The following is a 16,904-nucleotide window of genomic DNA, read 5'->3' as shown; positions in this document are numbered from 1 at the left end:
AGTGGGATGGAGATCTCAGGGGAGCCTATTGATTAGAGAGTTCACTTGACTATAGCTGGAACTGCCGGCAGGTTCAATAGGTTGAGTTATGACTCAGTCTGAAGGAAGACAACTTCTGGGCTGCTTTCTGATCATATGAGACACTAATGCTGAGCCCTGCATGAATAAACAGTTCGTTTGTTTCTTGTTGTTTGGATTGACCTTTGAACAGATTAGATCTTTTAAAGGGTGCTTCTGAAGAAAGGTTATAACAGTTATTATCTTACCTGTTTTAGATAGTGCTTTCATTGGAGAATAAAACTTCAATTGCCCTGACTCACGAGCTAACAGCTAGTCTAACCAGAGCAGAGACCAAGTGGACTGGACTTTAAACAACAAACATTTTTGTTTTTGACGTACCTCAAATTTAATAAAATGAGTTGGCTTTTTTTTTTTTTTTTTTTTTTTTTTTACTTGTATTGCAAATTACAATTTTACAAATGAAAACGTTTCTTCATGCCCACATCTGTTTTAGCAAACGTGAAACTGTCGTCCAAGAAGTCCCTGAAATTGTCAGGAAAAATAACTGTGAAACTTTAAAGTAGGGTTTTTTTTTTGTTTGTTTAGATAACTTTGCACTAAATAATTAAAAAAAGTTGCCTCTGTTGAATAGAAAATAAAAGTTGAAGATTGGGATTTTTAACATTCAAAATAACAGAAAGATTTTAAACTATGGTTTAACCCTTGTGTTATGTTAAGGGTCAATTTGACCCGTTTCAATTTTTGTGTTGATCAAAGTGCAGGTTATCCTTTCTTTTTTTCCATGAAATGTTGTGACTTTTTCTCCTCTAGGGTCATGAACTTCTATGTAAAATCTGGACTCTTTGATGTGTTGTTAAATGTCTGCACACAGTTTGTATACAAAGATGATGTTGCGGGTCATTTTGACCCGCACACAGAGTAGCTGTTAAAAATCCAAAAAAAAAGTCTTTGATGTACTTCATTTTGATTGCCTCTGAATAAACATTCAGAACCAGGTGTGTGTGGAAGAGGGACTTTCTCTCCCCTGTCCTTGTCACTGTTTCCATGCCCGTTCTTGGAGAAACACCAAAAATGAGCTCCAGACGATTTACAGCTGAAGAAGCTTTTTCGCAGCTTATGAACTGGGATAGTGATGTAGAGGAAGAGGTTTCAGAGACAGAGGATCCTTCAGAGCCAGAGGACAATGCCATTGATGATCCAGATTTTCAATTTTCCCATGATGAGGAGGATTCAGAGGACGAGTCTGCAGGTGTCCCTTCTTCAGATGAAAACCAAGAAATGCAACAATCGTCATCCACAGAGGGGACATGGACATCTAAAGATGGTAAAATAAAATGGTCAACATCACCACACCAAAGCCAAGGTAGATTGTCATCTTGTAATGTCATCAAAATGATTCCTGGTCCTACAAGATTTGCTGTCACAAGAGTTGATGATATTGAATCAGCATTTCAGCTCTTCATATCCCCACCCATAGAGAAGATAATCCTCAACATGACCAACTTGGAGGGGAAGCGTGTCTTTCAAGAGAAATGGAAGCCACTGGATCCGACTGACTTGCATGCTTACATTGGAATCCTGGTGTTAGCTGGCGTATACAGGTCAAAGGGTGAAGCAACTGCAAGTTTATGGAATGAAGAGAATGGAAGGCCAATCTTCCGAGCAACAATGTCTTTGGAGACATTTCACATGATCTCTCGTGTGATCCGATTTGACAACCGTGACACCAGAGCTGATCGACGTGAGAGAGACAAACTTGCAGCAATCAGAGATGTCTGGAATAAATGGGTCGAAATCCTGCCTTTATTGTATAATCCTGGCCCCCATGTTACTGTCGATGAGCGCCTCGTTCCATTCAGAGGACGCTGTCCATTCCGACAGTATATGCCAAACAAGCCTGCGAAATATGGCATCAAAATGTGGGCAGCCTGTGATGCAAAATCCAGTTATGTTTGGAACCTGCAAGTATATACTGGAAAGCCACCTGGAGGAAGACCTGAGAAGAATCAGGGAATGCGTGTGGTTTTGGAGATGACTGAAGGGCTGCAAGGTCATAACATTACATGTGACAACTTCTTTACATCCTACCGTCTTGGAGATGAACTTCAGAAGAGAAAGCTGACTATGTTGGGAACAGTCAGAAAAAATAAGCCAGAACTTCCCAGTGAGATTCTGAAGATGCAAGGAAGACCTCTGCATTCCTCAAAATTTGCTTTCACAGAGAAAACAACACTTGTTTCTTACTGCCCAAAAAGAAACAAGAATGTTCTTGTGATGAGCACAATGCACAAAGACGCATCTCTGAGCACACGAGAGGACATGAAACCGCAAATGATTCTGGATTACAACTCCACAAAAGGGGGAGTTGACAATCTTGACAAAGTCACAGCAACATATAGTTGTCAGCGCAAGACTGCCCGTTGGCCTTTGGTGGTTTTCTACAACATTTTGGATGTGTCTGCTTACAATGCCTATGTGCTGTGGATTGAGATCAACCAGCAGTGGAATGCCAGCAAACTGTACCGACGTCGACTTTTCCTGGAAGAACTAGGCAAAGCACTCGTCACTCCAAAGATCCAGAACCGGGTCAGGCCAGCTAGATCCCCAGCAGCTGCTGCTGTCATCGCAAAGGTCCAGGGCAGGGCATCTGACCAACCCACAATGGATCCTTTGGATACAGGTACAAAGAAACGCAAAAGATGCCAAGTCTGTCCCTCTCGAGATGACAGTAAAACAACTACCTCTTGTGTGAGATGCAAGAAATACATCTGCAAAAAGCACATAGTCACATTCTGTCCATCATGTGGGGAACGCTGAAAATGTTGACTGTCAAAAACCCGAGAAAATGCGGCAAGTTAAATGCAAAAAAAAAAAGGGTTCGTGAAGAGGGAAAAATTGAAATCAGGAGTTCTTTAATATAGTGTTGGAAGTGTATATCTCTACTTCTCATCTCTTCTAAATATTTGTATAATCTAAAATAAAGTTCTTATTGGTTTAACTTCATTTTATGACTGTTTTGAGTGGATTTACACAATGCGGGTCAAAATGACCCGCAACATAATAAACGTATTTTTTTCTCAACATAATACAAGGGTTAAAAATAACATTAAGAAAACTCCAAATGGAAATCAAAATAGACGCCACTAACAAGATAAAAGTCATTTACACTGAAAATTAGAGTATTTCAGATTCATGTGCTTTTATTGTGAAAGTAACTTGTGTTATTTGGACTTGGCATTAGCAGTTAATGCATGCAGTAAAAACTGTTGTTGTCACTAAAGTCATGTAAACAAATCTTCAAAAATATGAAATCTAAAACTCTTCCTGTACATCTGTGTGGCTGTCTTGTTTTTAAATCATTGCTCTGAGGGAGAAGATCTTTAAATGTTTGTTGGCTGATTCAAACTTTGATGAACATTTGACAATCTAGTTCTATTTTGTAGCATTTAAAGTTGGTTTGTTTGGAAGTAAAAAAAAATATATATATATACAAATACAATTGTAAATCTTCTTATTTTAAAAATGTTAGTGAGCACAATAAAATGAAAAATAAATTACCCATGCAATGGAAACATTAGGATTTTTGATCTTCATTTCTTTCTTGCCAACAAGAATAAAGACATTAAAAGTTTTTTGCTCTCTCAGTCATTGCACTTGAGTGCAGCTCAAATTATTGCTTTAAGTTATGACGTTTTTATTTTTTAATTCTTTTACTGTTTGTCTCTGTGTCTTGATTAGAGGACGTGTTTGCTTCTTTCTTTTTTTTTCTGTCTATTTTTTCACAAACCAACAAGAACAAGGATTGTAAATTAGGTACGGATCGATCTAGGAACAGAAACGTTGCACAGTTTAAATCTGCGCATTCGATTTATTGTTGTAACAAAAATAATAACACATTTTCCAAAAGCTTGTATGAAGTTTGTAAAAGGTTTAAGTTTTAGATCTCCTCCTGACTTTAAATGCAGATCAGATGCAGAAATCCTTTCAAAAATTAAGTTTTCATTTGTTTGGACTTGTACCTGTTTTTCAATTTATTTCTTGTTTGTGTTTATTTATTTATTTACTTACATGTAATTTAGCAACAACAAAAACAGGTAGGCTTCACTTGTTAAAGTGTCCCTTTATGCACATAGAAATGTGGTTTTAATTGTATTATTTATTGCTCACCTCCAAAAGCTAAAGGGAGATGTGTGTGTGTGGGTGAGTGCTTGTGCACGTACGTGTATATGTCATGTTAACAAAGTTGCTGATGATTCAGGGTAGAAATTTAATGTCAGCTGTAGGTAATGTCAGGATGACATTAAAAGCTCTTCCTAATATTAAAATTCTACATGGCACTCAAATAGAGACAATGACACAAAACAAGTATTTGGGTATTATATAATTTTCTTCAATTTGCTTCTTTAATGCAATGGGAATATTTGTGTAACATAAATATTTAAGACCTGTTCTTTAATAGTGTTAATACAGTGTTTATACTTTTAAACGTGGGGTATTTTTCATTCAAGACACAATGAATTAACAAAGTTTTTTTTAAATAATAATTTAACATTATTTATCTGAGGAGCAAACTGCTTTGAATTTAACTCCATCACAAAACTCTCATCTTGAGCAAACATGAAGGCGACAGTGGAAAGGAAGAACTCCCTCTTGAGGAAGAAACCTTTAGCAGAACTAGCCATGGGAGGACTTTAACAAGAATTTAACAAGATTGACATCTAAAAACAATTATTTGTTTGCTCAACGTTATAACAAAGGTGTGTCTCGGTGTAATGTTTGCTTAATAAATGCACTTTGACGGTCAAATCAGCTGCATTTCAAAAGTATTCGCTGCTGCGGTGCTCCCAGGAGCGCGCAGACAGGGAGGAAAAAGAAGGAGGAACTCTGCGCATTTCTTCAAAATTTAACAAGAAAATCACTTAAAACAATTATTTGTTTGCTCAAAATTATAGCAAAGGTGTATCTCAGCTGAACTTTTACTTAATAAATGAACTTTAATGCTCAAATTAACTGCATTTCGCCAGGGCGGTGCAGCAAAATGGACCTGATTTGACGGTTGCTCCAAGCAGCGAGCAGAACCAAGGTGGAGCTATGGCAAGCCAATTGTGTCAATAATAACTGGTGAAGATTCTCAGTCATCCAGGACATGGCAAATTAAAAAAAAAAAAAAAAGTTCAAGACAAAAATAATAAAGTATAAAGTATAATAAATAAAGTCCAGTTGTTATTGTTGAACTTTTTTGAATATGTCATTATAGTCACTTTTACCTATTACATGATAAAATGGCATGCCTTACTACTCTGCTGCCATCTAGTGGCTGAAAATGGTACTTTTCAATTTTTTTTTCAGTCAGAATGAAAGAAAACAGTTATATCTCAGCCAAAATTTGGTTTATAAAGATAGGAGTAAAAAAATCCATAAAGATGTCACTTTGGCCAATAAGTCACAGGGCATGTCAGTTCAGTTCAATTCAGTTTATTTATATAGCGCCAATTCACAACAGAAGTAATCTCAGCTGAATCATAAGCTTAGTTTAACTGTGTTTTGTACATGCGATGCTATAGCAGAAAGTTGGTGGAGGCTACATTCCTCCCTCTGCTGGGCTATATTGACCTGCTGTACGTGCATGGCTCTGCCCAGCGGCTGCACTGGTTAGACACTGTGTATCAAAGTGCCTTGTGGCTTGTTACAGGCTGCAAAATTCTTACTCATCAATGCACCCTGTGAGCAGTGGCCTTCCCTGCATGCACATCTGAATGTGTGTATTTATAAAGGTGTTTTCCCTTCCATCTTTGTAGGTATATTTAATTTAAAACTAACCATTATCAATGGTGTTCAGATTGTACCCTTTTTATTGACTGTTCCCAAGGTTTACAGGACTTGATTAAAAGGGCTTTTAAGGTTTTTGCCTCTGTACCATAGAATAACTTGCAAACTAAATTAAAACTTCAAGGGTTGATCCAAATCAGGCTTAAAAAAAAGAAGTTGAGGAGTTTGGAAGGAGACTTAATTGGAAACTGCCTCTCCTCTTAACCTAACATGCTCTTTTGCACTTATGTTTTTAAGTATATTATGCACTTTTATGGGATTTTATTGTTTTGACATAGTTTGCATTGCCTATGAAACTAGTGTTTTGTAATCTCAACAGGACTCACTTACCGGATAGTTAAATAATTGTAAAATAAATACAAATAACTGCTGAGAAAATAATCATTGGATATACATTACTTAACATTTGTGATTTACCTTACTGGAGATAGGGATAAACAAAGCTTTTACTTTACACATTTCCCAGGAGAAACTGATATGTCGGCCTGTTTTCAAGGCCAACCAGGGGTGTCAGATTCAGATAAGCCACAACTGTTGATTTTCTTCAGGCAGACTGTTTTTTCTTGTCAGCCTTGAGTCCTACTGGTACTTTCAAGATCCAAAATGGCCAGATTAGGGTGCATTCTACTGCTCTGTGCTTACGAGCCTCGCCAAGGTAATTTCCATCATTCTTGTGAGTCCCAAAGCCGCTGGTGACCTGCAAATCTCACAAATCACTTCCATCTAATGGTTTAGCTCGTAAATCAGCTGATATTGAGTCCTCAAAGCACGAACCAAACCTTCACAAGGCAGGCAGCCTGACGAGGGCCAATTAGCTGCAGCTGTCTTCTTGTATGTTGATTATGTGAGATTTATTTTTAAAACTTTGCCACCAACTATTAGTTAGTTTGGTCTGTCCATTAGCAAAATGTCTCTTTAACCACTGTATGAATTATATTGAAATATTCAGAAAGTAATTACTGAATTGCATCTGTAACTGATTAATTTTTAGAGTCAAACACATTTAAGATGACAATCACAACCAACTGACATTCGCCTGTTTTACAGATATTGAGCTGAAGTTAAGTGCATTAGTAGCAGAGCAACATATGTAAAACATACTCCAAATGCTATCCAAATACATTGTGTATGATTTTTTACCTAAAACTTAGCAGTTGGCATTAACCCTGTTTGCCTGTTAGCAAAATATTGTATGAACCAATAGACATATGTTAATGAAAGGCACAGAAAGTGACCACTGGCTGTAAATCTACAGCTGATTATCTTTAGAAATCAACTCACTTTAAGATGGCTGCCACAGCTAATTAACTTCAGACAACACAACAATGTCTATAACCTTCTCAAATTTACAAATGTGGAGCTAAAGTTTGATCCAGTAGTAGCTGAGTCATTCACAACACATCTCACAATATTGTAAGAGGCTGCACTTAATGTCCTTTGCAAGGACAAAATAGTCTATAAATCAATCATTTATCGTTATAAAAAAAAGGCTGTTATGCATTCTTTCAAGGAATGCTAAGCATTTAATTTTTTTTAAGTATTAAATAAGTTCATAGATGCACAAAAAGTGTTCCCAAACTACTAAAATAAACAAGAAAAATACACTGTAGCTGGTAATCAGTATGAAACTTTTTCCCCTCTGCTGTCAGTTACACAAATGCTCATTAGGGACATGATTAAAATGTTTGAAAAATTGATGGATGCATCTATCAAAAAGATTCAATCAGCAAAGCAAACAACATTTATATTAGCAAGTGGCAGTATGCAATTAGCATATTGTGCCAATTATTGGAGAGATGGCTGCACTGTGGGACTTTTATTCCTCAGAAAAACACATGATTCAACTTCTTTAATAGTACAGCTTTAAATGACCTAAAATACTATTAAAATTACTCTTTTCCGTGGTATTTTGTGACATGTCATTATTTATATGCTATCTTTATTCTATCGTGCTGTTTTGAATTGTTTTAGCGTGATTTGGATTCCTTTTATGGGCGCCCAGATTTGACAAAAGCATTTGAAATTCATCCTTTCTGTGCAGAAATGTGAAGCTCACCTTTGTCTAGTCTCATACTCGTGCTAGTCTTCCTGGTGAAACAAATCGTCTCCCGCAGTTTTGAATCAGTTGCAAAAACACTGATCAAGATCAAGTAGACTATGTAAGACACCTATAGTCACAGCTGTTAAAAATCATATTAAAAAGGACATGCGTTAGTTCTGAAGGTGCAGGATCGATTAAAACCCAACAGACTTCAAGGTGCTGAAAAGATGAGTCTGCTTTACTCTGCATTACTCACTGATTATACTTGGCATGTGAGTGTCCAAGTTTTCTCCCTGAACAAGGTTGATGGAAATGTGAACTGACTTTCTTGTTTCCCATAGACTCTTCAGCGAGAAATATTCCCATGAAATCATCATGACATTCATCCATTTCCTTCCACCGGAATGGAAGCTAAATCTGAAAGCAGACAAGCTCAGTTTTGTAATTTGGGTAGTGACTGAAAGAATGAGATCGTGGATAGAGGCGGTTGAAATGAGTTTCTTCTACAGGGTAGCTGGACTCTCCCTTAGGGATAGGGTGAGAAGTTCTATTATCCAGAAGAGACTCGAAGTAGAACTGTTGCTCCTCCACATCAAGCTGAGCCAATTGAGGTGGTTTGGGCATCTGGTAAGGATGCTCCCTGGATACCTCCCTAGGGAGGTGCTTCGAGCATGTACGACTGGGAGGAGACCCCCAGGGAAGATCCAGGACACACTGGAGAGACTACATCTTTTGGTTGGAATCCCCACAGAAGATCTGGAAGAGGTGGCTGTGGAAAGAGATGTCTGGGCCTCCCTGCTCCAGCTGCTGCCCCCGCAACCCGACTTTGGACCAAGCAGAAGATAATGGACGGATGTTTCTAGTTTTCAAAATGAGAGAATGTCTGGATTGGAATTGAACAGGGAATGCAAGTAGACCCTGATGTTTTTGGTTCAACATATTTAAGTGTAGGAGTTACACTGTGCATAAGAACAAGAGGTAGTTTTATGTCTTTATTTTTCTTGTTTGAGGTGACTCAAACTGACATATCCTGGCAAGCAGAGGGAGCAATTTTATCCACCTACAGGTGCAACGGTGGAGCCAGGGGGTGGTCTGTGGTCGACATGGCTGTCATAGAGTATTCTTCAGCCATGCCACTGACCACCCCAGTCATTTGAGGAACCTCTGCAGTGTTTCCCCGATAACTTGCCATGGCGGGGCACTCATCTCGTCCATGATTTTTGTTGTGGGGGTGGGGGGGGGGGTGAATGCGTGGAGATGGAGACATGTCCTCAGCTGTTTATCGTGCTGTTTATACCGGCAGGGTTTTTTTGTTTGTTTGTTTGGGGGGTGGGGGTGGGGGGACAGAGACACAACCGTGTGCTGTTTGCACCGACAGTTTTACAGCAGGCGTGGGGGAGAGGAGCGAGACAGAGACACATCTCAGCCATGCAATGTTTGTAAAGACAGCTGATTTTTGTTTTCTGGTTGTTGTTGTTTTTTTGTTTGTTTGTTTTGGGGGGGGGGGGGGCAGAAACACATCTGAGCAGTGTGCCGTTCGTACCGAGAGTTTTCGAGTGGGGGAGGGGTTTCAGCATGAGGGAAGAGGCTGCCTTTAGCTTTTTATCTTGTGCACATGCATTGCAAGCCGCTAGTTTAACGTTATGTCAGTGCCGACAGGTGGTTGGGGGGGGCTGGGGTTGGGGAGTCGGTAGACGGGGTGCTCAGTTCTATTGACGGGGTGGGGCGTCTCGCTTGTATAATGGTAAGGGAAACACTACTATATTTTTAAGCATTACAAAAACTAGAAAGCATAGTTTCCTCAAATGATGGGGTGGCTTGTTTTTATATACTACATATGGGGCAGCTGTGGCTTATTGGTTGGTCCATTGTGAGAGTTGGGGGTTCAATTCCACCAGCACTCACATGCCGAAGTGTCCCTGGGCAAGACACTGAACCCCTCATTGCCTCTGAGGTGTGTCCAATCGGTGTATGGATGTGATAAACCACTGATTATTCTTTGTAGAGATCTAGTAGAGCGTTGTATGAATGGGTGAATGAGGGCACAGATTGTAGTGTTAAGCACTTTGAGTATCTTGGTAAGATAGAACATCACTATATATTTGTAAATGAGTCCTCAAGGCTCAATGGGATTTACCTGTATAAATAAAGGTTGATTGATATAAGTGCAGTCCATTTACATACTGTAGATGGGAGTGCCCATCTTGGATTTTGATTGGTGAACTTTCCTGTACCTAGATGCAGCCACACACCAAAAAGGAATTGGGCCTGTTGATTGTTTTTCGACTTATCCAGCTCACAATGTTTACATATATACTGTATATGGCAACAGCCATTTTGGATTTTGACGTGGCAACCCAATTTTCGAAAGGAACCTTTCTTATGCCTAAATGCAGAACCACACTAAAATAAAATTTGGCCCTTTGCTAATTTTGCAAGTTATTGCACCCACAACATGCGCGGGCAGACAGAGTGTATATTCCATTCCCTCTTTTCACTCTGCAACGGGAGACAAGCGCAGAGATATTTGGAAGAAATCTCAACTAGTTCCATCTTGGTAATCCTGATCTGTGATCCTGTAATGTGATGTAGAGGCTTCTGAACAGATCCCATAATGCACGTTGGCAAAGATATATGATATGCACAGCGCCTGTTTAGTGCTTTCGGATGTAAATGACCTGGTTTGATGAATGGTTGTGATACAGCCGAGGTCAGTTATCTGAGCCTTGTTTGAATCAGGACAGAATGAATCAGCACATTATGTGTACATTATGTAAATATTTGCTCGCGTGGTTAATGGAAGAAAAGCCGGTTCACGACTGCCCATTACTCTTTCAAGGACTTTCTCTGGGGAGCAGCCCCTTAATCAGAGCAGTGGCGTCAACTTTCTCTGTTGCCTTTGTTTTTACTCACCATTAGTAGCTTAAAACATGCTGCAGATTTGGTTTTCTTGTGCTGTGTATGCTAATGTGATTATTTGTTGCAGACATTCACTCAGACGTGATCAAAAGGTGAAAGACAGCCGATAGCAGCCTGCTATTTTTTGTCCTGTTAGTATTTTTAGAGATGGATCATAAATCTTAATCAAATACTATAAAGCATTATGATTTAGCTTTGGAGGTCTGCACAATGCATATGTGAGAATTGTGGAATAAAAGTGCACTTCCTGAGAATGGCATTGTGTTGTCTGAAACATCCTCGCATGGAGAGGAGTTCCAAAAGAAATCTCTTATTAGAAACTGTTTGAATGTAAAAAGCACAGAGCTGTGATTTGTTTATTTTCACCAAAGTAAACTAAGGTGACAAAACTGAGGTTGTTAGCATATTACTAGGGAAGTGATATAAAGCAATAAAAAAATGTAGGCCGATCAATAAATGTGCACAAAACCTTTGAACCATGAGTTATAACATAAACATATTTACTCTAATGATGAAAGGGTGGGGAAGATGATTCTATAGGATGGAGTTATTTTTAAATAATGTATGTATCTGCTTATTTTTTTATTTATTTTAGTGTGCACTGATAAAGTTTGAAACCACAGTTGCATAGGTCTAGCATGGTTTACATAAATCATAATAAAATGACATAAACTGAAAGATGCAATACAAACACACTCACACAAAAATACACACAGAGCCCAAGGTCTGCCAAAAAAAGAAAACTTTGATTATTTTTATTAAGAATATAAGAAATATCCATTAAATTATGAATTACAAGAACTTGTTAGGAGCCAAAAATGCTGTTTTTGTCAAATTGCATAATAGAATAGTTTAAAAGTTTTGTCAGGCCTAAGTTCTGTATGAAGCAAAAAATAAATAAATAATAATAATAATAATAATAATAATAATACAGTAATCTATTCTAACTTTAAAGGAAACTTTTGTTCAGAAATCTTTTTGTGAGGACCAAAATATTGTTTCAGTTTAGGAGTAAATTATAGAATTTTCATTCAACCTTTATTTATACAGGTCAATCCCATTGAGCCTCGGGGACTCGTTTACAAGAGAGACCTGAATTTAACAAAGAATGATGACAACAGTGGACAACAAAGACAACAATAGACAATCATAAAGGATGCATACAAATTGAGAATTGTTTTTAACTAGTGAAAATAAAATGGTATTTGAAAGAAAATGGGATGTTTTAAAATGATATAAAGCATTTAGAACATTTGGAAACCTGTTTAAGTATAACATTAAAAAGTACAAATCTTTGCAGGTGTAAAGAGGCAAAAATAAAGATGAAACAAAATAGACAGTGTTAGCTTCTTCATCATCTGTGATTTTGTTGTTTTGACTTTTTTGGTTTTTATGGGTAATTGTTTTTACTTTTCTATATGTATTTTTTCTATATATTGTTAAATATAAACAGTAAATGGTGAAATTAGTTTTTTTATTTTTTTATTTTTTCTATATATATATGCCTTTGCTTCAACATTCATGGATTTTGGAGAAGTGGCTTTGAATTTGAGTCAAATTTTGGATACTCATTATTGATTATTATTGTTGTGTTTTCTTTTTTTTTTATTATTTCTCTTATGTTTGTACACTGAAGCCCCATAATAAGTGAAAAACCACAAACTAGGGATAGTAGAACAAGTAGTAAGTAGTAGTTTATTTTAGTGTATATATATATATATATAGGCATTTTAAATCTTTCCCACATCCTTGCAATATTCTAAACAATGTTTCTAAACTCTAAATGTACATAATGTCATGATTTCAGCTCTCTGCCTTACCACCTGCAAGCACCCTCGACCACGCCCACTTCTCCGCTCTGCACGGAGAACAGCTGATCAGCTGCAGAAGGAAGCTTGTCCTGCAACATGGGCTGCACAAAGGTGCAGCAGATGCTAAATAATTTTAAATAGTTTATTTTAAATTTAAAAAAATCCATGCAGATTGTGCAGCTCATCCATCAATCAGCCAATTGTGGGTCATGTCCAATCTTATTTTGTAAAAACGCAATAGAGCGAGTCCACGATAAGCAAACTGCAAAGTAGCGAGGGACTACTGTATATAAATTTTGGGCACTGCAGTAGCTTGATGGTCAGTGCCGCTATTTTGTAATCTTGAGGTTGCAGGTTCAAGCCCAGGTTGTATTAGGAAGGGCATCCGGTGTAAAACAATTACAAAATCTTCCACATGAGTTTGCTTGCTGTGGCGAATTCTGAAAAAGGAGCAGTTGAAACAAACTTACTTTACAAACTTACTATCCATATTATATGAATCCATTGTTTGTTTTTATTGAATGTTTTTCCCGGCTGTTCGTGTCAATTTATAATACGAGCTGGTGGTATCAGAAATATGACCGTTATAGGTGTTTTTATGTTCCGACGAACAATCCAGCAACATTGGGTGCTCTTTGTCCAGACCAAACAAAGGAGAAGGTCATTAGGCTGAAACCAGAAAAGAACTCCATCATGGTGCTTTTCTTCCACCACTAATGGTGAGTTTTTTTAGGTGCAGCTTTTAGATCAGCAGTCTGCGGTCTGCTTGTTTTCTGGGAAGATGAATTAGAGAAAAGATGGGCAGAGGCAAACGTCACTGTCTGAGAGAGAGGATGAAGAGGGGATTCATTACTACTCACCCCCCAACACACATAAAGACAAAAACACAAACACCAGAACACACAGGGCCCAACTCAGCCTCATTATTTCCCCATTTCCATCATCAGGAGGAAGCGAGGGGTTGCAGCCTTTTCATTGAGGCTGCTGACGTCTGCCCTTCAATTTATCACACATAATGTCCATGTGTACACACCCACCACCCACCCACGCACACATAAACATCCACCCACCACCATTATACACTTGCAGACACACTTTATATCTCCTAAAACAAGATAATTAGAAAACCTTCAGAAGATGAAAGTAAAACCACAAAAAAAAAGACCTTGACTCCATCTCGGTTGACACACAAGAAAACTCGATCCTGATAGATGGAGCATTGTCCACTCCTTCAGATAAATTAGTTTATTTACCCAAGCCCATTTCCCCCTACAGCAAACACGTTTACCGTACTTGCCGATGTACACATCGCACTGCCATATGAGTCACATCAGTCCAAATATGTCTAATGAAGTGGGAAAAAACATAAATATGTTGCTTTGTCGTATAAGTCGCATCTATTATGTGTCACCACTGACATCCTGGAAATGTGGGCCGGTGTTGTGCCAAAAATCGAATGGCTGCCATATGGCGGCCACGGGAGCGTGCACGGGAGGACTTTAACAAGAATTTAACAATATTAACACTTAAAAACAATTATTTGTTTGCTCAAAATTATAGCAAAGGTGTGTCTCAGATTAACTTTTCCTTAATAAATGCACTTTGATTGTCAAATCAGCTGCATTTCAAAAGCTGATTTGCAGAAGCGGGAGCGCAGAGGGAGGACTCGCTGTGCATTTCTTTGAAATTTAACAAGATAACCACCTAAAAATATATATTTGTTTGCTCGACACTATAGTAAAGGTGTGTCTCAGTTGACCTTTTCCTTAATAAATGCACTTTAATGGTCAAATCAGCTGCGTTTTTCCTGGGCGGTGAGGCAAAATGCAGCTGATTTGACATTTGCTGCAGGAGTTCCAGAGCGAGATGGAGGTGGCCTGTATGGCAAGCCAAGTGCCTCATTAATCGCCACTTTTACCTATTAATGAGACAATTGGCTTGCCATATCCGTCGAGCACCCTCTAGTGGCTGAAAATGGTAGTGTTCAATATTTTCTATGTCAGAATGAATGAAATTGTCAGATCTCAGCCAGATATTAGATTATAAATATGGAAGAAAAAAAACATATATCACTTCACTGCCTAAGTTACAGACATTCTAATTTATGCAAAAAACTGCAACTTATACAGCAAAAATTATGGTAGACTGTTCCAGCTCTCACTGTGCAGCGTGCTTTGCCACCTCACTGACACATTATGCATAGCTAGAATAACTGGCAGTGGTTGGATTTAGCCAGGCCCGATGACTGTGGTCTCAGAGATAATACCTATTAACTTTACATGAAATACACTTAAGTGAGTTTAAAGAAAGAGTTGGCCTGTGGAAGGCAGACGCATGGTCAAATGGAGGTCTTTTGGTGAAAGGGAGCAGAAACTATCTTTCTCTCTTTCCTTAGTAGTAATTTAACTGCAGCTTAATACGAGAATGTGGAAAAACTTAATGAATAATTCAGGACTTGTAACTCAGTAGCAAAGAGGCATGCCAAACAGCGAGCATGGCAGTGAGGGTGTGACGCCCTCTACAAGCCTTCCCCCAACTTGCCGAGTTGGGTTAATGTTCTTGGCAGAAAAGGAGAGAAAGAAGAGCAGCCTTCAGAAACCCTCAGTCATAAAGGTCCAACTCTTTATGGTTTATTAAAAGAGCAGTTTTGACCCGCAGTAAATGAACTACTCATTAGGATGATGATTATAATTCTGTTCAAAACTCCAGATTTTAAAGTGGTCACGGTTAATACATTCCCAAAGTTAGGCTGCCTAATTTAATGAGCCTGGGGGTGTTTCATTAGAAAACAGAATTTAATGTGGATATTTATACAACTACAACATCACAACTGGTTCATTTATTTGTGTTTGAGTGTTCTGTACATGTATAAAATTTTCTAAATGCATGTGACATTCAGAGGTTTTGCACAAGTCACTAATTGGGAGTGTTTTCAAAAGCTTCTTTGCATCACTCCTTTTTAGAAATAAAAACATAAGACGTGGTTCATAACAGTTTTTTTTTTTTTAAGTATAAGATTTACGTTAAGGTTGTATTTACTGAAATGTGAAAATTTAATGCTTTTACACTTTTAATGTTTTTGTCATTTTTGTGACTAGTTCACAAAATAAAATAAACTTTGCTGTTACCTATGAATATAGCATCCAAATTATTATGACAACATCATTATAAAACCATGATTTTGTAACGGAGCACATAAAATATTTATCTAGATTAATACTTGGTAAATTTAGTACTGAAAAGCTCTGAGCGCCTTCCTGTTTGCAATATTGATGGGCAGGTGACAGATGAAGCCAGACAGGAGTCCACATGGACTTTAATGTACACAGACGATGTTCTGATCTTTAGTGAAAGTACAAAGGAGGTGGAAAAGAGTCTGAAGATGTATGGGCTGAAAAGAAGAAGAATGAAAATCAGTCGAAGCATTACAGAATCCATGTGTGTGAATGAGAGGGGGACAGATTTAACAATGAAGCTGCAAAGATTTGAAGCATTGAAGGTATATGTGTTTTAAAATCTCCAAAGCAACGGGTAGTGCATTAGAGGGGTGACGAAGAGCATGCAGGCAAAGTGGAGTGGAAGGAGATGAGTGTTAGAGGTGATTTGTGACAGAAGGATAGCTTAAAGAGGGAAAGGGAATGTTTGCAAGATGGTCAGGAAACTTGCATTGATGTATAGTTAAGAGACAGTGACACTAACGCAAAAACAAGCAGATGAACTGGAGGTGGCAAAGATAACTTCTACTGGGAGTGACCATAATGACACGATTTAAAATTAATATACAGTGAGGGACAGCTCAGGTTGCATGATTTAGAGATCAGGTTAGAGACACAAGGCTGATATGGTTTGAACATGTAAGGAGTGATAGTCGCTGCATTGAACAAAGCTATGGAGGATGACTAAAGGAAAAAAATGCAGACGATCAGTGTGACAGAAACTGATGTCCAAGAGAGATGATTCATCGTGGCAACCCATAAAATAAGCTGAAAAAAGCAAAATCTGGGATAATACTGATATATCTGTGAGAAGAGGAAATAATTAATACTTTAACTTTGGAACCACACTTGTCAAGTAGTTTCAAGATCATTCATGTGTCACTATTACTGTCCGGATCATTTAGGCTAATGTGTTTACGTTTCTAGATGATGCGATTAACCACTCCAATGCAATGATGGGAAATATTTTATATTCATAAGACCATCTTGCTTAATTACAGCAAATATAAAAAAAGCCACATATTAATTTAAACCATAAGCAGAGTATACTCTCTGACTTTATACTAA

The 16,904-nt window shown here is 38.0% G+C and overlaps 1 protein-coding gene across 1 annotated transcript; it reads left to right on the top strand.

Moving 5' to 3' along the window:
* Positions 1-804: 804 nt before the first annotated feature.
* LOC119418487 (piggyBac transposable element-derived protein 4-like) lies at positions 805-3,107 on the top strand. The gene has a single exon (XM_037685774.1). It carries the CDS (start codon positions 1,066-1,068, stop codon positions 2,836-2,838), a length of 1,773 nt encoding a protein of 590 aa, XP_037541702.1. The 5' UTR covers positions 805-1,065; the 3' UTR covers positions 2,839-3,107.
* The last annotated feature ends 13,797 nt before the right edge of the window (positions 3,108-16,904 follow it).

This window comes from Nematolebias whitei, chromosome 12, assembly GCF_014905685.2.
Source record: "Nematolebias whitei isolate Nwh7 chromosome 12, NemWhi1, whole genome shotgun sequence".
Taxonomy (NCBI): domain Eukaryota; kingdom Metazoa; phylum Chordata; class Actinopteri; order Cyprinodontiformes; family Rivulidae; genus Nematolebias; species Nematolebias whitei.
Note: the sequence above shows the minus strand (reverse complement) of the source record. Positions and strands in the feature narration are given on the sequence as shown.

Bases quoted from the DNA above. Each gene is read 5' to 3' on its own strand.
- LOC119418487 (XM_037685774.1), top strand. From the start codon at position 1,066: ATGCCCGTTCTTGGAGAAACACCAAAAATGAGCTCCAGACGATTTACA.